This window comes from Coccinella septempunctata, chromosome 4, assembly GCF_907165205.1.
Source record: "Coccinella septempunctata chromosome 4, icCocSept1.1, whole genome shotgun sequence".
Classification (NCBI taxonomy): domain Eukaryota; kingdom Metazoa; phylum Arthropoda; class Insecta; order Coleoptera; family Coccinellidae; genus Coccinella; species Coccinella septempunctata.
The window spans coordinates 11,705,419-11,731,855 of record NC_058192.1 but is presented as its reverse complement, the minus strand read 5'-3'; the positions used below and the strand labels follow the sequence as shown (position 1 = coordinate 11,731,855).

The following is a 26,437-nucleotide window of genomic DNA, read 5'->3' as shown; positions in this document are numbered from 1 at the left end:
GTATAGAACGATGGGTGAAGTAGAAGTAATAATTGAACTACCTTTATGCATTCATTATTTCTTTTCATAACAATTCACGGTACCTACTAACGATTCACTAACTCTCACAAAAAAATTTAACCCCTGTTTAGAATCCTATGCAGATGTCTTGGGGATTTTATAATCACGAAATTTTAAGTACAAAATATTTCTTGAGAGAATGCACTCATCTATAAAGTGCTCCAAAACCTTTTGCCAGTGTATCCATCTTACAGTATTGCTTATATGGACAAGACTGAAGAATTTTTCTTCAGGTGATATGAGTAGAACAAATTTCTCAGTGGAGGATGAGAGAATAACATCAAGTTTGATGGACGAGGAAGAAGAACAACTTCCTCCAACCTATATAGTTGTGACAGTGGCCAAAGAGACCCCTGATATAACATTAGCATGGCTAATAAGGAAGATAAGAGGACACAAAAGAGACGGCGGTGCAGAGCTCGTTGTTATGAAGCAACCAAGATCTGCAAAAGAGGTGAGTTGCCTGTATTTCCAAGATTAAATCAGATTGTTTCCGAGAGGTCGAAAGAATTACCCCACTAAAAAAAATCGATAAAGACGGATACCGTTTTGTGTGAGAATTGATTTGTTTTCTAATTTCAAGTGATTTTTCTTCGTACTCTTTATTTGTGAAATTGATGAAAATGTTAATTCGCACAACAACATTAGGTGACATATAAAAAAACGATTTATGTTTTTATTTAAGTTTTCGAACCCGTTAACCCTATTGCGAGCAATTTCGGAAGCCTATCTCCTTTATCTCCGAAATGGCATTTTTGAAAAATTGGGAATTTCACTTGAGAATTCGTCAAGACAGAACGGATGTGCCGAAATGGAAGAAACTTTCAAATTTATTACTAGAAGGGTTGCTCTTTCAGAATATGTATCACGTTTAGTTCTACGATAATTTTCCTGGGAGATAATCGACTCGAAAGATGACCATAGAAAAATTCCCAAAAAGTTGGGTTCAGTTAAAACTTCCTCAAGACCGAACGGTTGTGCCGGAATGAATGAAATGTGTAGATTTATCACAAGAAAAGTTGATCTTTCAGAATATATATCACTAATCAAATCTACTATCAAATCTACTATGACTTTTCTGCTAGATACAACCTAACTCGAAAGTTGAATTATGGAAAAATTAAAAATTTGATTTTCTGGTAAACAGTGTTAGATATCTATACGAAAGTTGGGGTAGCAAATGTAGGTTTTCGAACATGTTAAATGTATTGCGAGCAATTTCGAAAACCTGTTTTCCTTAGTTTAGATTTTCAACTTGGAAATGGCTATTTTCAACAATTACAATTTTCAATCTGCGATAGCTCCTGTAATATTCGTCTGATCCAATTGGGATTTCCGGTTTTATAATCAGCATTACCAAGGTCTCCACCCAAGCAAAAAAACTTGATTTCGAAAATCTCGATTTTTTTTTGGGTCAATAATGAACAAGGGGTTAGACCCCCCTAAAACGACATATTTGCTACTCTGTCTGAAAATCAGGATGTTTTATTACTGTCTCAGGATATGAAATGCATAGAATTCGTTCTGAAGATTCTAGAAAACCAAACAGTTGACAATAGAGAATTGCACTCCAGAGAGCTGTTCAACTCGAAAATGAAAAGTAGAAAAACAAAACAACTTAATTTCTCCTAAACTGGGCCCGATATTTAAAATTTTGGTATGAAAATATAGGTTTTCGAACACGCTGAATCTATTGCGAGCAATTTCTGAGGCCTATCTCCCTTCGCTCAGATTTTCATCTTGGAAATGGCATTGTTCAAAAATTGCGAATTTCACTCGAGAATTCGTCAAGACCGAACGGTTGTGCCGAAATGGATGAACTTCTCAGATTTAGTACTAGAAGAATTGCTCTATGAGAATATGTATCACATTTGGATCCACGATGAACATCTTGGAGGAAAAACTACTCGAAAGCTGACCTTCGAAAAATTCCCAAAAAGTTGGGTTCAGTTAAAACTTTCTCAAGACCGAACCGTTGCGCCGAGATGGGTGAACTTCTCAGATTTATTACTTAAAGAACTGCTCTATCAGAATATGTATCACATTTAGATCTACGATAATTATCCTGGAAGAAAAACTACTCGAAAGCTGACCTACAAAAAATTCCCAAAAAGTTGGGTTATGTGTTGGGTCGTGTCATGAAAGAGGTTGGAAAACACTTTTGTAGAGCTAAAAATGACAAATATTCTAAAAGAGTAACTCTTGTTGTTATAAATCTCGAAATTTCATCGACTTCAATGCAAACGTTCACTCTTGAAGGATTTTTAAGTGGCTCTATCTTTTTCGATTATCTTTCGACACAGGATACCCCAAAAAAATCATTGTAGGGCTAAAAACTTGGTTTCTATTCGAGAAGAATTCTGTCTAGGACAGGTTACGTTACCTCAAACTAAAAGTTTCCGAGACAAAGGAGTAAAATTCCGAAATTTGTTCCAGCAATACATCCTGCACGTCTCCGCCACCAGGGCCAAATTCCTGGACACCGCCGAGGAGATGGAGATGATGAAGGAGGACAGCGTCGGCCAGATGCGTGAGTTCACCGTGAAGCAACTGGATGACTTCCTGCCCCAAGGGATGAATGTCGAGGACCTCTTCACGGTCGCGGAACGTCAGACGATAGTCAGACACGAGCTGGAGAACATCAGGGCCTTGCCGGAGGACAATCACGTCCCGGGATTCCCCACGGTCAGCTTGTACGAGGGTCAGAGCGTTTTTTCTGTTTGCAGGTGAGGCCAGCGCCCGGGGCCCGATAGCGGGATTAGGGGGTCTGTATAGGCATGAATTTTTGATGTCCTGGCTGTGTATATCGATGAGTGGAGAAGGAAAACGTAAATACCGTGAATGTTGTTCGAGAACATTCCGGTTGAATTTGGAAAGCATTGTAGTATTTCGTGATATTCTTCCATTCATAATTGTTGCAAATTGGAAGTTTCGATGGAAATACAAGGATGTATTGATATCTAGTTAGCCTAGAGCAGTTCCATGCATAAATAAAATTGCGTTACCATAGCAACGGACTCATTAGATGTGTGAAGTTTGAGGTCAAAAAAGTAAACCAAAGTTACGCCATAAATTAAAAGAAAGAAGATGTCCACCAAAATTGTGAAAATCGAAAAATTGGAGCATCGAGCCATCATCAAGTACCTGTATTTAAAAGGGTTAAGAGGTGAGCAGATTTTCGAAGATACGCTCAATACCCTTGGTGATCAATGTCCTTTGTATGTACTGCAAGCTTCAAAAGAGGTAAATTTTCCATTGCAGATGATGACCGATCGCGAAGGCCAGTTTCTGTGTCAGTCCCCGAAAATATCGATGCAGTTCATGACATGATTTTATCAGACCGTCGAATTGGGCTAAAACGGATATCTGAAGCACTGAATATTTCATACGAACGCGTTCATCATATAGTTCACGTCAATTTGGACATGAGAAAAATACTGCAAAATGGATCTCCAAATGTTTGAATGTTGACCAAAAGCATGCAAAGGTAGAAGCATCGCGTTCGATCTGTGGTGGATTTGAAAACGATGTAGACTTGTTCAACCGAATTGTTTGTATGGATGAGAATTGGGTACCTACATTTCTACGATCCAGAAACAAAGCAATAATCGATGGAATGGCGACACTCTGGTTCTCCAAGACCTAAGAAGTTTTGTTTCCAAAAATCTGCTGGAGAAGAATTGCTGCAAAATGGATCCCCAAATCTTTGAATGTTGACCAAAAGCGTGCAAGGGTAGAAGCATCGCGTTCGATCTGTGCTCGATTTGAAAACGATGTTCACTTCTTAAACGGAATTGTTTCTATGGATGAGACTTGGGTACATTTTTACGATCCAGAAACAAAGCAACAATCGATGGAATGGCGACACTCTGGTTTTCCAAGACCTAAGAAGTTTCGTGTCCAAAAATCGACTGGAAAAATTCTTGCTTCAGTTTTTTGGGATTGCCATGGAGTACCTAATCATGATTGATTTTTTGGATAAGGGTAGAACAATAACCGGAGATTACTATTCGATATTAATGATCACTCTACGTGAAAAAATTTTGGAGAAAAGATGCGGAAAGCTATCCAAAGGTGTTTTGTTTTTGCAGGACAACGCCCCTGCACACAAATCTCATGTTGCCAACCAAAAAATTCGTGATTTAGGGTTTGAATTACTAGAACACCCCCCTTATTTACCAGATTTGGCTCCATCCGACTATCATCTCTTTCCTCAACTGACAAAAAGTTCAAAAGGTCGTAAATTTTCTTTCAACTTTCATTTTTTTTGAAAGGTCTAAATACGTTGCAGGTTCGCTGTAAAGGTCGATTCATATTATACGTTCCGCTCAGTTCAGGCCGGCGGAAGGATCATTAGCCGTTGACGGAGGTTGCGTTCATATTATCAGTCACGATCGTCTCAGTCACCTTCCGCTTCGTGTGTCGTGAATCTTCGGTTGCATTCGAATCGACCAGCACTTGACACATGAAGCCTTTCATTTTGATCAAAACAGTACAAGAAGGACCCTAAAAACATTGTTGAATTATCAGTATTATTATTTTCGTTGTTTCTCTTACGTGCCCTATCTCATAGGACGTAAACCCTTCAACTTCTGCTAAAAATAAAATTGCTGCAATTACGCCTGAATGAATGATGTGCTTTTGCATTATTGTTAGACGAAGATGAAGAGGAACAAAAAGTCGGTAAAAAGATTGGGTGTCTAACCAATATTTGAAAGGAGGAAAGTTGAAGGTGAATATTGGACATTATAAAAAAAAATTGGTCCACACATCATGGCTATTTTAGAATGAACAGGATATCATTTCGATTATACAGGGTGATTCATATTGGGACATGGGCTAAGGGCAGATTGTTTGGACCAAAATATGGCGATAGGACCAAATATACCTCAATAAAATATTGCTGTGGAAAAAGATAGAGGGCGTTAAAGTTGAATTTTTATAAGGGGAGAGAATAATATTTTCTTCAAAGTTCGAAAGTCCTTTATTGAAAGAATTAGAAAAGGCATAGAAGTAGGGGGAGGACACGCAGAACATTTAATTAAAGTTTATTCTTTTTATGTTACATTGTTTTTAATTATGCTTTATCGTCGAAATAAATAAATTAAATAAATAAGTCGTTACTTCAAATTTCCTTCCGATGCTCTGAACTGTTCAATTGTGTTTTTCTTAAAAACGGATGAAAAAATATACAGTTAAATTATTAGTAAAAAACGAAAAAAAATCAACTTTAACGCCCTCTATCTTTTTTGCACAGCAATATTTCATTGAGGTATATTTGGTCCTATCGCCATATTTTGGTCCAAACAATCTGCCCTTAGCCTATGTCCCAATAGTTATGAATCATCCTGTATACTGTGAAAAATTTCGCAATTAATACAAAGAAAAAGTTCAAAGAAGCTATCACAACAAAGGAAAACCCTCGATTGACTGAGCTGAACTGAGCGGTTGCTTATTCATATTATACGTTCAGTCTCATTCAGTCCAACCACGCCCTTCAGCCCATCCGCAAAATATTCTCTGGAAGAATACCGTCGGACGGTCGTAAGCGTGCCGATAGGTGCTGAAGGGTCGGAGACGGATAGTATGAATTAGTCCATATAAAACACATTGAAAGATATTTTGACTGAGCTGAACTGAACTGAGACGGACGGATAATATGAACTGACCTTAATAAATGTATACAATCAAGAGGAGAATAAGTTGAGTAATAAAATATTTTGACATTGAAATTTTGTTTGATTCTATAGTAGGCTACGAATATTTCAATACATCCTCGTATATTTTACGAAATGATTGCAGATTTTTCCGCTACTGAATATTTAATTGATTCTAGTTCCCAAAAAGCTATTACGTCCCTTCCTTCATCATTTCCAAATATCTCTCACCTCCTGCACTTTCCACCACAGAGACTTTTTCTCCATATTTTCTACTCCTGGATAAGCCATTGTACCTAGAGTAATAAAATCTGTTTAAGTCTTTATTTTTCACAGTACGCCATTACAAAAAACATTTTTATTTCAGAATGCAAGGAATCATAACCAATGTTTATCCTCTACACGACAACGAACACTTGAAGAAACTGGGACAGAAGTGGTTCTTGTCTAGGAAGCAACCGTTTGGTAAGAAGACAGCAAATATAGAAAATCATGAGTTCATTTACAGACTTCCATGGGGTTCAAACAATTCCCGTTTCTAGACAATTTTTTGATTAACCATTTAAACTACGAGTTTTTTGTAAAATGTAAAGTGCTTCAAGTGGTCCACCGCCAAGATGTACCAAATTCAGTTATTTTCGTATTACCTGATTTTGAAATGAAAAAGAGAAGACTATTTTTAGGTTCGAAATTCAGTGGGCTATAACACCCAAAGAGGTGGGTCCCCTGGCAAAAATGAAAAATACGGGTTTCTCGAGAGTCCGTGCCCGAAATTTGTTGCATTCATTAATTCCGTGACACCCTGTACAATACACAAAGAATTCAGCTAATCTTTTTCATTTATATTTTCAAATTCGAAAAGATATATCATCCTCAAAACATCAAAGCTAATCATCTAGACATTCCAAGGCACTTCGAATTTCCCCGGAATTGCCAGAACTTGACCACACTCGAGTAGGACTAATCCAGCCATCAAAACTATTATCTTGTTGCGTTCGCCGGAAGCCCAAGGCCCTCACAGTAGCGAGATTTCGTCGAGATCTCTCGGACCTACAGAAACCCTGCCAAGTCCTCCGCAAGGCTCATATCGTTTTATTGCGCGCGTAGGTCCGTAACAAAATTTTGGATTGGGGCCGAAGCGACTGTTATATAGAGGCAATAACTCGGGCAATGATGATAATAATGAATGATTAATTTGGGAGAAGGGCAGTTAAAGGAAGACATACCGCCTGTGGTAGATGATCGTTCGGTGACTGAATGTGTATCTTTTATGGTCGGAGATTCGATTTTTCTATCCGCTAAGGCCTTGATAATTGAACTGGTTTGATACTCTTGAGTATTGAACTGGTTCAATACTGGATGAATGATATTATCAAGTGCTTCTCGGTGAATTGGCTGCAACTAACGTGTTTGAGACTATTCTATCGATAAAACTTTCAACTTTGTCATCTTGAAATTTAAAAAAAAACGGTTTTCGTCATTCTTTGTTTCTCTGAAAAAGATCTGGGAAATAATAAGGATGAATTCAGATGCATACCACCCGACGATATGAATATCGACAAGTGTTACGATCTGAATTGAACTAGCCAATTTGCCATCGTCAAGGCCCCAAATGGAGTACTCTCCACCGAAGAAAAGCAGATGCTGACCATGCTTTCGGCCTCATTTGGCCTCATCAGAGAAACATAGCATTTTTCTACGGTGGAGAACGTTTGGAATTGATGGAACTTAATTCAATGTTGGCATGTTCTACTGGGTATTATTTACCCTGAGCGCCACCCAACATGAAACGGTGTCCGATTCAATCCCCTCCAGATAGAAACCAAGACGAAGACAATAGCATATGTCCCATATTTTCCCTGATTCAGGGAAATGTGTCATCCGTTTTCTTCTAGCTGCTGTAGTTCTCGAAATCTTTTCAGTAGGCAACGGATTTTGCCCACCCTTTATACCACATGTTGGCACTGTTCCTAGTTGCATTTTTACCTGCCATCATGTATGACCATTTCCTTTCCATTCTGACTCACTCGATCGAAATTGGTAAAGTTTAACATACGAAACTCGGCAAAATTAATATCTGTCACCCCGGCACAACTGACTCAACAACTTTTCTAGGTTATATACCGAAAATAATCCTCAAGAAAACAGCTTCATAAAGATTCGCGAAGACATAATACCCGGCCTAACCAGGTCGCAACGAAATGTCACCGGTTCGAGCCCTCCCGATTCGAAATTATGAAATATAACGCGCGACAACGTCAAGAATTAATCCATTTACGCCCTTTGAACCCGCCGCGTCGAGGAAGGAAAAGCCGCAAGTTTACGTAATTTGAGTCGCGGAAAACGGGGTCGCTAATCACGACGCTGGGGACGGGCGAAAGATCGCGGGGAAAGAACGGAGATCATAGGGCTTTTGTCACTTTTAAATAACCGCAATATCGCATTATGGCGCGCCATTATTCGAATCCTTTCATCCTTGAAAAAAGCGGGTTGCGCGAGCGACCGCGTTATTCTATGTCTTAATCTGGCGATAGATAAGTTTCAAGGGGCGATAACTGTTATGTTGCGAATAATAATCCGCCGGTATGGATAGATGGCAAAGTTCTGAAGTGCTATGAGACATGTTGCTAGAAAGGATTAAGCGATAAGCGAAAAAGAGGCTCTAAACTCCTCAAGGATTCGACACTTGGGAGAACGCAACCCTGATGCATTAAATTTCATGTCAAGTTCGTCCCCCATCTCTTTTTATATGAAAAAAAGTTTGATACGTCACCTGAGGATTGTTGGAAGCACTTGGTACTACCCGACAAAGGAAGATGCACAGATGCACCAATACACGTTATCAGCTTATGCACTTAAAACAGATTATACGATTTTGACAAAATGAGTTTTTAAACCACGTCGCGTGTGTCGCTATCACAATAGCATCTTCAGATGGATGGAGGTAAACCTTCACGGAAAAGAAAAAGAAGGATCCGATCTCAAACGCGCCACGGGTGTTACGGGTGTGTTGGCCAGCAAGAACCAAGACTTACACTTAACAGACTTAAAACTACCTGATTGCAGGTCGAGAAAGCAAAGCAAGGCGTTGGAATAGAATTCTCTACTCCGTTTTCTGCTCTCAACGGGTTTGCACGCCAGCCAGAAATCGTACTTCTAGCAAAGATAAACCAAAAAGCATAAGGGAAAAGAGACACAATTGTTCACCACTTCTGCTTCAACAGGTTTGGATGCCAGAAAATCGTACTCACAGCAATGATAGAACTGATAAGGCTAGGGGAAAAGGCACACTTGCTCACCACCCTGGTTTCTGCTCCCACCGGGTTTGCACGCCAGCGAGAAAATCGTACTCCGAGCTGTAGACCACGTAATGGAGAGTACAGCTCTGATGGGGGGTAAAATAGAGCCAAAGGTCGGGAAACTTCTCTTTAATCCACTTTTTTTTTTCGAAATGTGAAAGGCCTTATAACAAGCGACTAAAAGCTCCGCAAGAGCTGGGGCTCCGACCTTGAGACATCTGCCGGAACGTTGGTGCAAAAATCCGAGATAGCCACACATATCGTATAATATTATTCGAGGTTCAGAAATCCGTTCTGTCTCTTAACAGGCAATGAAGTCGGGGCTCCGCTTCAATATTACCTGATTGCAGGTCGGGAAAACAAAGCACGGCGTTGGGGAATTGTTCTCTACTCTATTATTATCTCTGCTCCCAACGGGTTTGCACGCCAGCCTGAAATGGTACTTCCAGCGGATAGAAACCAAAAACCATAAGGGAAAAGAGGCACAATTGTTCACCACTCTGGTTTCTGCTTCCAACAGGTTTCGATGCCAGCCAGAATATCGTACTCACAGCAATGATAGAACTGATAAGGATAGGGGAAAAGGCACACTTTCTCACCACTGTGGTTTCTGCTCCCAACGGGTTTGCACGCCAGCAAATAAATCGTACTCCGAGTTGTAGACTACGTAAAATGGACAGTACAGCTTTAATGGGGGGTGCAAGGTCGGTAAGCTGCGCTCAAATTCACAAGGCGAGGTATTACAAGCGCATATAAGCCAGAACGTTAGTGAAAAACCCGATATAGCGAAATATAGCCTACAATTTTTTTTGAGGTTCAGAAATCCGATTGACGCATTTGTCTTCTCAGTCATTTCATCTGCCATTGACAATGAGAAAAATAATTCAATCTTCACTATCAATATTACAATAATTACACTCCTCTCCAACACTGTAATCTTCAGGACTTCCGCACAATTTGATACCGTCAATTTCTACTCCACCTGCACCTTGAAACGTTCCCCAGCTTTCCGAATTTCCGATCGTCTAATCTCCTAATACTCAGCCTCTCGCTTCGCTCTAACCCACCCCGTAAGTTACCCCTCATTAGGCCGGAAAGGGGGCGCAAGTTCATTATTAGCAAACCCGACACGTTTTCTGTCTGTCATCGAGACCGCGGGGCCCCATTCCTGGAGGCGGAGACGCAAAGGGGGACCCGTTAATTGACCCCGTAAGCGGTTGTTGAATAAACGTACAACGTCGTTAGACGGCGAGTCCGACAGTTTCTACTGATTATTATGGTTTACCCCCGGAGTCACCGGGGGGAAACTGGAGCGATTTCCGGAATGAGTAAGTCTTAGTTTTCGTCGTAGCCATAGCCCGTATTGACATGGTGATGTTTGGGCTCGTTTGGCCTCGGGTCGTGCTCCTGTACACGTGGGTTTGTTTGGGGTTGAAACCCTCGTGAAAGAAGGAATACGTTCGGTGTTTTCATCGTTGAAACAATCTCCGATTTCCATTGTTATCTCCTAAGACCGTAAATGTTTCACTATATACGAAATCTCTATGGATCCAAGGGCATTTTGAATGTTTTCGGTCTAGTTGTGACTTCGACTTCTACCTACCAAAATAATAACAAAGAATCTTATAAATAAGGTGGAATTGCTAACCTAACCTGGAGTCTTCCAGTCGAAGACAAAATCCCTTTTTATCTAGGGATAACTATTCAAAGTCAAAATCCAAGTTCAGAAATTTATTCAGTGTCTCCAAAAAAGGATTACATTTGCACTAATACATTAACCTAAAATCGACCGATTTACAGGGATATAAACTAGTATCAGTCAATTGAAAGTACAGTACTTTAATGGGTAGAATTAGCAAACAGTCTACTAAACGGGGAACAAGGCTCAGCGGTAGGATGCTGATTTTCGCTCAGTTCTCGACAGCATAGGAATTTATTCACATTAGGTTAAGAACTCGGACGGGGATCCAGATTTCGGTGCCTCCCAGGCTTTCACACCAGCAAAACACGTAACTTTCGCAAGCTTTGAAAGACCTAGAGGCAAGCGAACTAAGAAGCTCCATATATTGTTATGATAAATGAAAGAATGAACCTATATCAATATCTTTCCAATAGCTCAAATTATTTTACTAACGTCCAGTTGCGGTAGAAAACGTTAAAATTTAATACTCCATCAACATGTTAATACCCCATTTTTGCCTTTGAAATTTGATGGGGCCTCAAATCTTAATGGACTTTCTTGCAACTGGACGTAAATCTCCTAAAAATGTTCGGAGCTATTCCATCTCTGACGTATAATGGTCGTGAATCTTCGAGATAATCATATGCAGTATCGGTTCTCGGTTCATCTAATTGCTCCTGTTCTACCGTCCTATCACCGCCTTCTGGCCGCAATTACATCGTACGAGGCCGTAAAGTCGGCTTCACCAGCTTAATCGACAGACTAGACACGTTCAGGGCTTCACGACAAAAAGGACACACAGGTGATCTATGAGACAAGCCTACAAATCCTCTCCGGTACATCGATGTATATAAATGGCCCATAATATGGTCGACCACGTCGTGCATCATGCTGTTGAGGTTGATATACAACTTCGTTATATGGACGTTTGAGGAGGACGAGGAGGTTATTCTGTACAGCGATGAAAATGAGAATAAACTAGCGTCTTTTTCGGTGGAAAGGTTTTTTTGAGTCCTTAGAAAGTTCTGAATAGTAACAAGTACAAAAAAGACCGGAAGGTGTCGCTTTTTCTGATTATCCACAAGTTGTAATGACGAAATGTAGAATTTCCGTAAACCGGTGCATTCGCCTGTTTGTCACTGTAGTATAGATATTCAGTATCTTCTTGGAGGACAGCAAATATTCGAAGTAGCAGTGGAATTTGATGTCCCTTGAGAGTGTGAGAGGAGAAAATGAAAATTATCAAGATCAGAAACAGGGATTAATTTGTTGTAACGTTCAGAATTGGTATAGTACAAGAGACTCAAATACACGAATAATCATCATTTGTCAATATGTCAAATATTTGCTTAGTTTGAAAACTTTGAAACAAATTTAACTGCCGTTTTTTGACGTTGATAAACATTAGCGTTGCTGAAAAGTGCTACATTTTTCACGTATCTGTGTTAATTGGGAGAGTATTGAAGAAATCACCCTAGTGAATTATGAGAGGATCAGGAAATAAAAGAAGGTGCCCTGATGAACTTGTCCCATCATTTATCATGAACCCTGTTCATTCATCTTCTTTCTGGTGTTCACTGACAATTATTTCCCGAGCTGAAAAAAACAGACGAGGCTACTTTGAAAGCACACAATATTATCCTCCGAATCCACTTTTCTCTAAGCGCCGAAACGAAATCAGAAAAAATGGATTTCCCAACTCTCTCATTCCTTCATGCCCCTGTCCCCTTTGTGCTTATTTTCCCACTCCTAACGAGCTAATTGATCAACGAGTTTACGGTCAACGACAGGCGGAAGATTTACGCGAGCTGTTAATCCCCCGAGGTACCAAAAACCGAATAAAACTGTCCTCCCCTAATAAACATCCATTCTTGCCCGGTGCGTTTTCCCAAATTTCAATCCCGCCAGGATTAATCCGGCACAGTTAGAAAGCGCGAGTTCGATAATCGTGCGGATATAATTTTGCGAACGCGCCGTTATTATGTCCTTTAATATTCATGAGGGTTTTCTGACCTATGGGGCGGCATCCCACCAAGAAGAGTAAATTCGAAAGCGCCTACCGCCATTGAAATTTGGCGGACGCCAGCTTAGCGGCTCTTTCCGCGCTAACGTACAACGTTTTTGCCGTCGAAAGGGGTCATGAAAATGCGAATTGAATATTCATACGTCGGCGAACAAAGAGTCGCGATATCGCGAGCTTTGTAGTTCTCGATGTTAAGCGATGTCGGTCGTTCTTTTGGTCTGATCAGGTATTCCGTAATGCCATTGCACGGCCGCGATATCCCTCGATGGACGGTCTGAGCGGAATTAGCCTGCCGTCAACTTGGAAACGATACGTTCGGCCTTATCTTTGGAGAGGCGGGGTTTTATTCTCGTTTACTCCCACTTCACATTACTCAATTCATTTTGATTTTGAGTTTACAGTTCGGATTCAGAAGAGAGCATTCAACAGAGCAACAATTATTAAGACTCACAGAATACATAACAGAGGTATTCCAAAATAAACAAGCTACAGGTCTTGTTTTACTAGACGTCGCCAGAGCATTCGACAGAGTATGGCATGAAGGATTATTATACAAGATGAGGTGTGCTAGATATTCGATCAAAATATGCAAGTTAATCAGGAATTATCTCAAAAATAGAAGATTCTACGTGAAAGTTGAAGAAGAATGCTCCACAACAAGAGATATAGAGGCTGGAGTACCCCAAGCGTCAGTACTTGGGCCACTTCTGTACAACATATACATTCGCGATACTCCGAAGAATCGAAGAACCATGCTAACGTTATATGCTGACGACACAGGCATAGCAACTCAACACCGCAACCCAGAAGTAATAGAACGAGTTCTACAAGAAACGATTGACGTATCAAATGACTGGTTCATAAAGTGGAAAATCAAGCTCAATTGACAAAAGAGCCAAGCAATATTACTTCAGAAGAGAAGACTGCGACCCACAACGAATCTAGAAGTTGACGGCGAAGAAATCGATTGGAAAAATTAAGCCAAATATTTAGGAATAACGCTTGATGAAGGACTTACTTGGAAAAGCCATATCAAACAAGCAATCGACAAAACGAAAGCAGCGATGAATAGACTCTATCCCCTGATAGGAAGAAGAAGCCACATGTCGAAAGAGACAAAATTGAAGATAATCAAAGCCGTTGCTAGGCCTCAGCTGACCTATGGATCAGTTGCCTGGGGTTTCTCGGCAAAGAGGCATATCAAAAGAATTCAGGCCACTGAAAACAAGCTGCTATGATGTGCAATAAATGCACCTTGGTTTGTCAGGAATAGGCAGATTTATAGGGACCTAAAATGGGAAACCATAACGGAATTCATGATTAGAAAAGCAGAGAAATTATTCGAAACAGCAAAAAACCATCCGAATCAAGAACTCAGGAGACTAGTGGACTACGACCCAGAGGAAGACAAAAGGAGAATGCGAATTTACCGAAGGAGACCAAGAGATTAATTAAAAAGAGATTAAAATAACAACAGAAACTTATTGAAAAATTCAATAAAGTGTTAATCCAATAGAAGATAAACACATAAATCCCGGCACGATAGTGTGCGAGAAGAAAATCGACTAAGATATGAACGGTTTATAGGCAAATGCCCGGAACCAAAATTCAAGAAGCAGTTAAGGGTTTTTAGTGGGTCTCGAGCTCAGGAGAGTGAGAAACCCCGCACTTGTTCCCACTCAGGAGAAGGTGGTTCGTCTGACTTGCAGATTTTCCCCCTGCTACACCAAAAAAAAAGTTCACTACTCCTTCATTTCAAACCAATCGAGGTAATTTCTGCTCAAAATTCGAAAACCACACAGAATTTTTTAATGTCTCCATTTCTGTGAACACTTATGATGATATTATTAGTCTTGTTGGTAGCCACGTTTTGAAAAGAATTCATCTGCCGTCAACTTCTGCTGATCACCTGCAAACAGTATGGCATCTGAAGTTGACGGCAGACGAATTGATGTTTCCTCGTCGTCCTCGATCCATGAATCATCCTATCACGATCACACCATAAAATCAGTGCAAAATATAAAAGAAACGTATGCTGGTTTGTAAAAGAACGCACAGAATACCTTTCCTCCGGGATATCACATTCGAAACAACCAATTCCCCCTAAACCCATACGTTTCTCGGACACTTTCCGAGCTCATTCAGCTGACTCGAGCACCTCTCGTTCCTTATTCACGTGCGAAGAGGGCATTATTCCCTCGTAATTCCGGACTTAACAAAGCAGCCGGCGTCTTTACATGACCGACTGAGTTATCTCCGTCCCCAAGGACTGCCGCCGTTCTCTGGCCCGTCTTATTTCTCGCGTAATTTACCATGCAGTTTCTTTCCAGAGGAAATCCGACTGTACTTCGGAGAGGCCATCGCACTCTACTTCACCTTCCTTGGATATTACACCTCATCCCTAGTCGTCCCAATGGCCATGGGGCTCTTGCAGATGGTCATACCGACCGATGGCGTGCTGATCCTCTGTACGTTCAATGTGGTGTGGGTTACGCTGATGCTGGAGGTAAGAAACGACATGATATTCAATGCGGCGAAAAGTTTTCAAAGCCAACTTAGACCTCAACAGCAGTAGTACTTTTGTTCGCATTTGGAGACTTTCTGTTAGATTGAAACCCGCCATCTCTGATAATTGTAATGAAAAAGAATGTTAAATGATATTCTGAATGAACTATCTTAATTTTCAAGGCGTTTTCTGGATAGATGCATTGACTATTGACTGCTCATTGTAGCTGCGTCGAGTTTAGCAACAATACCCCGTCCGGTATTCAGACCAAGTATTTAACTCCGACCAAATTCGATCTCATTCATTCCAATGGAAAATAAATACTCAGCGGGTTCAGAGGTCCAATGAATGTTTCTATTGTACCTATCGATCTATCGAAAGCTGGACTTTATAACGGCAGCTTAATCAGGCGCAACTGTACCGCTTCTCATCTGTTTCAAAGTCTCTGAAGTCCAATAAACTCGAGTAAGTTGATAGACAGCCAGGGGGATCGACTTGCATCAAGTTCCTCTGTTTTAATTAACATTTCCCCAATGCGTTCAGGTAAAGGGAATGTTTGAATCGTTCTCAGCGCAGTTTGACGGTGGCTGTTATACTATTGAGAATTTTTTACCGTTTTGCAGTATCTACTTCTGGCAAAATCGATACACAAAATAGATAAACAAGTTTACTTGCTGAAGTCTCTTACATTTTTCGTTAAAGACTCTAATTTCTTTAACACAGGTTCTGAAAAAGTTTCCGCTCGCCCAGAATCACCCTATTTTCATCTGACAGGTGGCGCTGGGTTGCTGTTATAACTGGAAAGCTTCTACTGGTATCTAATAAGAGTCCATCAATTCCGAGACTTTTTTATCCAGGTGGGATTTGTGTCAAAGTATACGTATGAACAACGTCCATCTAATTCTATTAATTGATGTATCGATCTGATCCAAATAATTTCCGAAGAACGAACGCCACTTACCCTACGTATCTAGGACCTCATTAACGAATTGAGCAGGCAAGTGGCATGAATTATTCAGATCCATAACGGGCGGCCGTTGTGGTAATTCCGGGAAAACGTCAATTCGGGACGCGACCCGTTAAAATTTCATATTTTCCAAGGGGCCCGGTTGCATAAAGCTCGGCTCACATTACAGTGGTTTTCAGGCAGCGTGTTGTCAGTGTTGGAGTCAGCCGTTGTTAGCTTTGATCAAAGACGAAAAGTCGAACATAATCTACATTTTTGAGGAGTTTTTATGATATTTGACAATGTGAAATCAAGATTTCTGAGATCAAACTTGTAATTCGTATGATGGACTTTTCAGATCTACCCAGTTGTAGTTTTTTGTGCGTAGATAAGAAGTTTTATAGATGATAGGAATTTTCACTTGATGGCACACTATCAGTTTCTCATTTTTTGATTCGAATAGGGGTACACAGTACTGTCACTCACCCTTCTCTTGATCTCCACCGTTGCCCTTGAGCTTCATAGAGTCCCATATTCATCGATTTGAAGGAAGACCTCGGGGTTCAACAATTTTTCTTCTAAAAAACATGAACAAAATGGTTTTTTGGTGGGATCTAATTGGGAGAGAACTCCTTGACTTATGGGCAATTTCACCAAGGATATAAACTAAGATTAGAGGTAACTGGTTATAGCTTCACAGAGTGTCCCTGTGTTTTGTGGTATCTTTACCCTTCTCAATTAACTTTATAAGCAAAGCAGTTATCAATGCTAGAAATAAAGTTTGTTTGAATTTTAATCTGAGTTTAAGTTGAGCGGAGTTTATCACCCTTTGGTGAAACTGTCCCTTAAGGAAGTCAAATGGACAGTCTGTTTAGGAGAATATGTGCATCGCAGAGGCTTTCATTCTATTATATAATTTTTTTTCATATAGGTCTCTGCCGCAAGTCCCCAATCGATTCTGAGGTCATGCAAAGGCTCTGATTATAATGCGGATAAATTCAGATGCATACCACCCGACGATATGAATATCGACAAGTGTTACGATCTGAATTGAGCTAGCCAATTTGTCATCGTCAAGGCCCCCAAATGGAGTACGCTCCACCGAAGAAAAGCAGATGCTGACCATGGTTTCGGCCTCATTTGGCCTTATCAGAGCAACTTAGCATTTTTCCACGGTGGAGAACGTTTGGAATTGATGGAACTTTATTCAATGTTGTTATGTTCTAGTGGGTATTATTTACCCACAGCGCCATCCAACATGAAACGGTATCCGATTCAATCCCCCCCAGATAGAAACCAAGACGAAGACAGTAGCATATGTCCCATATTTTCCCTAGTTCAGTACGCCGATTCGCCTTTGCGAACGTCGGACGTATGATAAACTGAGAAGTCTGAGACGCGCTCGGTTCGCGGCAGAGTACGATGCCGGCGGTACAATAATGAAGAATTATCACGCCTAAACGGGGAGGCAATGAATAAAATAATGCGGATAAATTCAGATGCATACCACCCGACGATATGAATATCGACAAGTGTTACGATCTGAATTGAGCTAGCCAATTTGTCATCGTCAAGGCCCCCCTGATTATGTTTCATTTAACCTCTTTCTACATGAGAACCCTTCCATCAATAGTGTGTGGAATCCACTTATCGAATTTATAGTTTTGTTGATGCCTTTCTTGATATAGCTTTTTCAGGTCAGTTCTTCAAGGATCGGAACTTTACGAGTTTACGTTTTCTTCTATATTTATTGTGGTTCTCAATTTTCTTTCTGAAATTATATCGATTGGCTCGTCTGCCCAGTGAACTTGATTTTCCACTTGATACCGCAGTCATTCATTACGTCTACAGCTCTTTTGGCTATGGTGAATCCTATAATAAATATATTGTTCAGGATTCAGTTACTCCTTTGGTACCCAAGGATCACTCTCCATCTACAAAATGCGCGGTGCAATGGTAGCTCATTACAGTCCACCCTCTATGCGTCGAGGAGTGTATTCAGTGTGCTCCAACCTTAATGTCCCGCACTTAAGATTTGGCGCGATCCACGACGACGTCGATCCAGGCACGGTTCGAGCCCTGTCCAAACATCATGCAAATTTTCGGATTACCCTTTCCAAAGGAAGGCAGAGTTGCTATGCAATTTGCTTCTTCGACATTTCGGAAAGCAGGGATCTTCGCGCGAAGTTTAGCAGAGATCTTTCTATCGGCATTCTGTTCGGGAGCAGGGAAAAAGCATCGAGATCTACTGGATGAAAGTGAATTACTTACTCGCGATCGGTCTGAGTATATTCGGAATTCGTTTCCATCTAAATTTCTGGTAGTAGTGAAAGGTTTTTTTATGAGGAAAAACTTTGAGTATCTTTGATTTTGTCTCATCAATAATATATACCAAGATATTTCCTTCATCAAGAGATTTTGAGAGTATAAGACACTCACTTTCTTCAAAGGAAATAATACAACATGGATCACTATAAATTACAGAAGCTGTGAAGATATATAGAAATTACCTTTTTCATTTATTGTACCCATGAATTTTTCAAATTTCATTGACGTTCAAACCTTGAAAGTCGTCTTCTTATTGTGTGATTTTCAGGATATTTTAATGGACAATTGATTTTTTTATCAACTACTTATATAATAATATACAATGACCTTACTATGGAACACAAATTCAATGTAAGATTTTTGATGTATGTCTGCATTCAGGGTTTTGTTTAGGGGTGTTTTGAAAGCTGATTAAGAGGAGGAACACAAAAAAACTATTGAAGATTCCTCTGCCTAGGTTCGTTCTTGGAAACGATGTGCAATATATTTATATAAATTTTCTTCTTCTTTCTTCGAGCATCGAAAGATGCATTGTTGTTTATGATGATGTTTTCTTCGTGGTCAATTAGTGAGGTTCTCTAAAAGATGGAAAATGTCGATATAATCAAAAAATTCTTTCTATCATTCACCTATACATATTTATGTATATTTTCCTGCGTTTTATCCACTCCTAATGTAAAGAAAGGCGTACCACTGAATATTCCCACGAAAATTACTGACAATCAACGAAATTCTCTTGAGTTGAGCTCTCCAATGAAGAAAACACCATATATTAGGACATAATTTGAACAGATTCTCCAATCATCCACTGTGACATGACAAAGAACTTTTGAAGGGAAGAAGGAGTTATAGATATGTTATTGTGCAACATTTAAAAACCCCTCTAGGCCGTTTCCCGTGATCGACATTCGATATATTGAAACGATGTTCTGAAAAACCGTGGGCGGCATATAAATTGTCGGACTCGGTTATTTACATTCAATCAAAATGATTATTTAGCCAGCGGCTATTGTCCGACGTATAAATCCGATATTTCGGTCGGCCTCAGCCGCGGAAATTTGATGAAACAGCAATGAAATCGCTACACCAGACGACCATTGCTAGTTGTCACCGTGACCTATATTCACCATCCCCTGATTTCATTCTATTCACGGTTCGAAGCCCAGACGGCAAACTGCATTTTTGATTCGATTCGTAGGTGAATCGAATTAACTTCTTGTGTGCATTTTCTTTGTTGCGGAAGAATAGGAGCATGTCGTTTTGACGTTCGTTCGATTCATTTGGGGACGCATCAGGAAAATCGTCGAAAGGTCAATGTTTTCCCAACAGATGCTTGTAAAAAAAGGGAAGAATTGTTCTCATTCAATTTCGAAGATTACGAACCCTATAACATTGATGAATTATTTGAGAACTGCCGCTATCTTTATTGTATTGACAATAATTGAAATGAAATGAATGAATGTTATCATTATAATTCTACCCACCATTTCAAATCAGCAAAGGACGCAGTTTTATGTCTTTTAGTTTGACTGATGGCGCCTGGAGGTTGCAGTGGTGCCAAATCAGATTCTCAATGTTGTTCCAAATCTCAATTCCTCATCTCTAAATGGTTAGGTAGAAAAATGTGTCGCATATTATGATTTTTCATGAAATGAAATTTTCTTCGTTTCCTCACATGATTTGTTATTTTCCTGATAATTCTATACTCCATTCACATTTACTTTAGCAGTCGGTTGGCCATGAAATAATTTTCTCAAGTTTTTGTTACTAGAACGGAGTAAGGTTGGCACTCATGAAATGTCGTTAATGTCATAACGCCGTTGCCACAACTAATATCAATTTTTATTACGAAAATGCCGAAAGTGATTGAAAAACGAGACAGGGTTTCAGGAAGTGCTATTTAGAATTCAGATCCGCTCATCAAATGGTTATACATACCCTGATTTTCTAAAATCCACAATCCACAATACGTCGGCGAACATATTCAATGTTTATATAATTTTTCATCGGAATCTAAACGACTCATATTTCAGCTGATTATTTCCACAATCAGAAAGATTGTGAATGAAGAGGATGACAAAGAATTTCCTTCTATTGGGAGACCCAAAAAAGTGGTGTCATTTGAGAATTTTATGTTTGAGTGAATTAATGCGAAAAGTTTACTACAGGATTTTCGATAAATGTCATTGTAGAATAAGTTTCCGAAAACTGATTTTTCTATTTTTCATTTGACTTGTCCTATACATTGTAAATGTCTTAAGGTACCAATAAATACCTAATTATTATTATTATATCAATGTATTAAGATGAACAGCCACAAATACGAGCCAGTTGTCCTGTTAATTGTTTATTCATGTAAAATTTTTGTTCAAAGGTGAAGTTCATCTTGACTTGAAACTTCCTCTAACTCCCTTTACTTATATTGATGCAAGATGATTTTTGTTGAAGAATTCAACATTCTTGTAATTATCTGTTAATTCCTTCGTTAGATACCCTTTCGCTACTACTGCATCTTGTGCATTTCATCTTCGGGTTGATATTTTTGAAATCTACAACTGATGTAACGTGTCCAAACTTTAGCCGAAGAAGATAACGAACATTAACTCTCCTCATGCTAGAGCATATTGTGATCTCTTGTTTTTTCTTTGCAAATAACTGGATTTGGTATGCCTTCAATCAGTTTGTATAAACTTCAATTATGTTCGTCACATATTTTCCGAAGAGATTCGACATTCTGATGGAATACGTAATAACAGAAAGTTTTACGTAGAACGGGCAACATAGCGTTGATTTAAAACCCAAGAATGTTTTGACAAGCCTCATAAGTGTCATAACCGCACATTTTCGTACTATACAGAGTGAAATGTGTCAAATTTCCATGGCCAACCGAGTGCTAAAATAAAAGTGAACGGAGTATAGTTGCCCAACTCCGTGTGAATCGAAGCTGTATCCTTTCTCTATTGTTCTGCAGTCTGAAACTCGGATATCGAGATGAAGTTTCCATAAATTCGTTAAGAGTGTCCCGACCGAGCCATTTAAGTAGTATGAGAAGCAAATGGATAACCCATCATCGCTTTGTTCTACTAACTGAAATTCCGTGTCAACCCAAGGGCGGTCCTAGACTGATTTTCTGGGGGGGGTAGTAATTGAAAGAACAATTGAAATTTCCAATTAAGACTTCAAATAACACCCTGTAGGTATCTTTAGTTTGCATTTGCAGTACCATATTTTTTTTTCTTTAAATTGTACAGTGCATCCCATTTTGGGTGAGACAGCCAGGGTTTCTCGCTTGTTATTTAAGATAGAGCCTTGCGGTTTTCACGTTTCTGTCCTACTTTTTTGTGAAATTCTGCGTAAAATCCAGTGGCCTACTCAATTTTTGTTTTCGGGGTATGGTTTTAAAGATACGACACAAACCTCTATTTTTTTCAATGGAACATCCTGTATTTCATTACTTCGTTGAATTCGTTATTTTTTTCCCTTCAAAATTATGTATAACATTATATAGGTAGGATGTTCAGAAATGCTAAAAAACGCTAAAACATCACATAATAATGATTCCAATAAGAGGATTATTACTTTTATTTTTATTTATTTATTTTATTTATTGAAATACAACTATCATTCAACAATTATGTTGTTATTATAGTTGACTTATAACTAAGTTTCTGAAATTATTAAATGTACACTTTAATGAATTCTTGATATTACCTGGCATGCTATTAAAAGTTGTCAAGCTGGCATATATGGGATGGCATATATGATTATTAAGAGTAGTATTTCATGTATGATACAAACATCCTCGTTGTTATTATGGCTACTATACATTTGGAAGCATTGTTTAATCAAGTAGGCATTGAAGAGGAAAAAATAAATCTGATCTAGCTGTCATCGCTATGAATTTTTATTGTGTTTAGACACAACAGTCCCGAAGAACTTCGTGAGAAAAATTAAAAACAGCCCTTTTATAATATTAAATGCACTATAAAGTATAAAGTCTTTATACAACGTATTGAAAAGGTTTGTCAATTATGTATTAGGCAAAACGGACAGCAATTTGAACAGTTTAATTATAATTAGTAAGATATTATGCAATGTTGAAAATTTGTATCAATACCAATAAATATTTTGTTGGTATTTCTTCTCTATCTAATTTGTATTATGAATTTTTGTATTATTTATGTGCTGCTATTAGGTAGGTACTGTTACGAACCTGGAAGCTGTTACGAACCGCTGAATTCAAATTTTATTTATATATTATTTTGTTAAAATCCATCAACAGAATCGTAACTTATAAAAAGCAAATTATTTCAATTAGTCTATTCAAGGAGTGACTTTTCTGAAAACTATTCTTGACTGACAACTCCCTAATATTTTTTTTTTATGTTTCCATGCCATCCAAAATTTCCTAGCATAGCATCTATAATAAATAAATTTCTTATAAATTAAATAAAATTTCTTCTAATTCCTAGTACTCATTGCAAAAACTAAACTAAACAATATTATATTGGGGAAACGCAAACCATAACAGTACCTTCGTTTTGTTTTTCGTGTTAGTGATGAGTGTATTATCTTTGATAGAAGAGTCATCTAATTGATTCTTCTTCTCTAAAATCATCATTATGTGATGTTTTAGTGTTTTTCAGCATTTCTGAATTCAACGAAGTAATAAAGTACATGCAGGGTGTTCCATTGAAAAAAATATAAGTTTGTGTCGTATCTTCAAAACCATACCCCGAAAAAAAAATTGAAGACGACACTGTATTCTACGCAAAATTTTGTATCAGACGTAGTTTTCAGCTCAGCATTATTTCTCAAAACTTCGGAGATAAAGGAGGGATACGAAAAGTATCAATTTCCAACATCGCCCTGTATCTCATAAACGGAAACAGTTATGCAAAATCTGATTAGGATAACTTGAGTTTCACAAAAAAGTTCTATCTAAAGCCCGTTTGTAACGGCCGAGAATTCTCTACCAAATTTTGGTTAGAAAACGGCAGAGATTATTTTGTATGCAACTGAACAGAGAATTCTTCCGAAAGTGCGTATGTAACGGTACATAATTCACGGCGCATGAATTCTCGAGTAAATTTTCTAGAGAATTCTCGGCTGTTGCAAACGGGCTTTAAATAGCAATCGAGAAACCTGGCTGTCTCAGCCAAGATGGGATGCACTGTAAAGGAATCTCTCCTTTTCATTTCATTATAATATTGTTTTTTCTTAGTTTTTTTATATGAAAAATTCAAAAAATCGTATTCGTTATGGGCTCTGGGGGGGGTAATTACCCCCTTTACCCCCCCGTAGGACCGCCCATGTGTCAACCTCTGAGATTATAGGATTCGCTATTGAGTGGTTTAAATCGGGATTGCGGGCTTACACGTTGTGCTCGTAACGTTTACGTATTCGCACTTCGGCAAGGCTTGAGTTTGGGCTCATATTACGTTATTCACGTGTCGATGGACAGTACGATTAAACTAGGAATTTCGGGCTTATTCAGATTAGGGATTTCTCTACCATGCAGCTCAACAAAACTATTATACTTTTTCATTTTTTCTAATAATGAACCTTTGCAAGGGAGCATACTGGAAATTTTGGTAGATGTATTTGAAAGAACGAATAAAAAAGTTGTTTTTGTTCTGCAATCTCTTACCGCCCTGCATTAAGGGAAGGATATACTCTGAAACGAAAAGTTAGGATTCCGACTTATTATTACATCAAGGATTTAAAGTTAGATATTCTTGAAATTTTTTTGGGAAACTGCAATCCGATAGTCAGGAAGGTAATCTACTTACAGTACCTATTTCTAAAGAGACCGTTTTTGCTGAAAATTTTCAATAAATCCGAAACGGGCGCAATCTGAGATCCATAAAAGTGTATATATTTGATTTCCTCTCTTTGAGCTCTATTCAAAAGTCGAATGGAATATAGGGTGTTCCATTTAAAAAATGGTAACATGGTATTTGTACTTTGTATTCAAATGAATTAGTCATATTGTATTATTGAAGACTGCTGAGTTATTCAAAACAACTTTTGCTTGACAATTTTTTTGGTATCTCCTATAGTTTCGCATAACAGGTATAGAGTCATTCGGGGTAACTAAGAGCAGAGGGTAAGTGTGCGCAGTGCGTATATCTCGATTATGCAATGTATGAAAGAGGGGTTCATTTGGGTGGAGCAAGGGCGCAGAATCGCCAAATTAGTTTTTCATAGGAGTTCGCCGTGCGACGTTTCGTTAACTTTTTATTTGCAATCAATCAAATTCACTAGTTTTATTGTTAATTTTTAGCATCACTGCAAATTCTGCCAGGTTCAAGTTCCGAGTCCGACTGTGTTGAACATTATTTTATTGGATCATGCGCATATAAATCTAAATATATAATAAAAAATTTTAGGTTTATTTAGCTGCTCAACTCTATAAGAACGTCAATTCAAATTTTGGCTTACTGGGGAAAGTGTGCGCGGGTAAGTGTGCGCATATAGATTCATCATATGGTCATTAGTTCAGTGAGGAATAAATTATGACATTGTCGATTTTCTTGGTTAAGACTCGATCAATATTGTCCTATTTATTCAGAAAAATATGAAGAGCCACCAACAGGGGAATGTATCAAGTGTTGTGTTCACCAGGAATTGTGGTACGAACAATAATGCACTGCTTGTAAAAGGCGCTTCAGTATTGACAATAAACAGCATTTCTCTAATATTGTAACATTTTGATGACATTATTTTTTAATTTGTTTTGATTGCTTGGTTCACTAAGCACTGCTTTCACTTACCCCGTGAGGGTGCGCACACTTACCCACAATACGGGCATGTGAACGCACTCCGACTTTCACTATTAATTTTTTTTTTGCGAACAAAAACGTTTTTGTTTGATTGCTTTTTGATGTTTTTTTATAGATTAGAAAATTCTCTATCTTATGAATATGTTTTAATTTTCCTAGCTTAATCATTTGAAACAGGGTATGGCTTGAAAGGCAAAAGTGCGCACAGTTGCCCCGAATGACTCTATGTCTTTTTCTGGTGGAAACCCTATGCTTCAAAACTCGTTCATTCATCAAAATTTTCGTTCAGTCTATAGTGTAGATGAAACGCAAATTTATTGTGTCTATGAAGAATTTTGAAAGGAAATAATCATAGACCATTTCAGTAACAAAGTACAAAAAGACTGAAGTTTTACAGAAGTAAATACCAGCTCTTCGTTAAATGATGCATCTCCATTCAGATTAAGGAAGATCCTCCCATCAATAGTTCTGACTTTTATTACTTGAAATACATCCTTTGTCAACTCCGGATGTTGATCAATTCTCGTGAATCTATAACCTTCCTTCTCTTCCAGTTCTGGAGGAGAAAAAGCAACGAGTTGGCGTTCAAATGGGGGACCATAGGAATGACAAGTCTAGACGAACCTCGTGCTAATTTTCAAGGGGTCATGGAGAAAGATCCTATCACTGGGAAATGCACTCCACAATATCCCAGATACAAGACATATGTCAAGGTAAAATATATTCAAAATGTACCATCCTTCTTTTATCATTTGCATTTTGTTCCAGATGTATTGCGTGTCACTACCAATTGTTGTCTTATGCATGATAGCAGCCTTCTTCGTGATGTTGAGCTCTTTCTGGATCGAAAGTTGGTCGAAGACTTTCGAGGAACCTTACACCTGTCTCGTTCCTGTACCCAGTATTGTCTATTCTATTCTCGTCCAGGTGATGAACACCTATTACAGAAAGTTGGCCACGTTCCTCACTGAATGGGGTAAGTTTAAAAATCCGCTTATTTCTATTTCATGCACATTTACAAGAGTAAAGACTGATCATTCGGGTCCAGATCCAATAGATGAGAATAATCGCGGCTTCCAGCTCCAGTTCATTCCCGACCAACAACCTTTAATCACGTGTCCGAACCCCCATTAAAAGTCTTCATCGTTTGAG

At 38.8% G+C, this 26,437-nt stretch overlaps 1 protein-coding gene across 5 annotated transcripts in view; it reads left to right on the top strand.

Moving 5' to 3' along the window:
- Window positions 1-26,437, top strand: part of LOC123310948 (anoctamin-10) — a 56,706-nt gene that overhangs the window by 2,359 nt on the left and 27,910 nt on the right. For 4 of the 5 annotated variants that reach the window (XM_044894668.1, XM_044894672.1, XM_044894671.1 and 1 more), the window contains 6 exons: window positions 294-514; window positions 2,497-2,786; window positions 6,085-6,182; window positions 15,051-15,226; window positions 25,840-25,998; window positions 26,054-26,261. In XM_044894668.1, the coding sequence (XP_044750603.1) occupies window positions 294-514; window positions 2,497-2,786; window positions 6,085-6,182; window positions 15,051-15,226; window positions 25,840-25,998; window positions 26,054-26,261 (1,152 nt within the window). Of the gene's footprint in view, window positions 1-254; window positions 515-2,496; window positions 2,787-6,084; window positions 6,183-15,050; window positions 15,227-25,839; window positions 25,999-26,053; window positions 26,262-26,437 lie in introns of all 5 variants that reach the window. The other variant, XM_044894667.1, reaches the window with a different exon arrangement.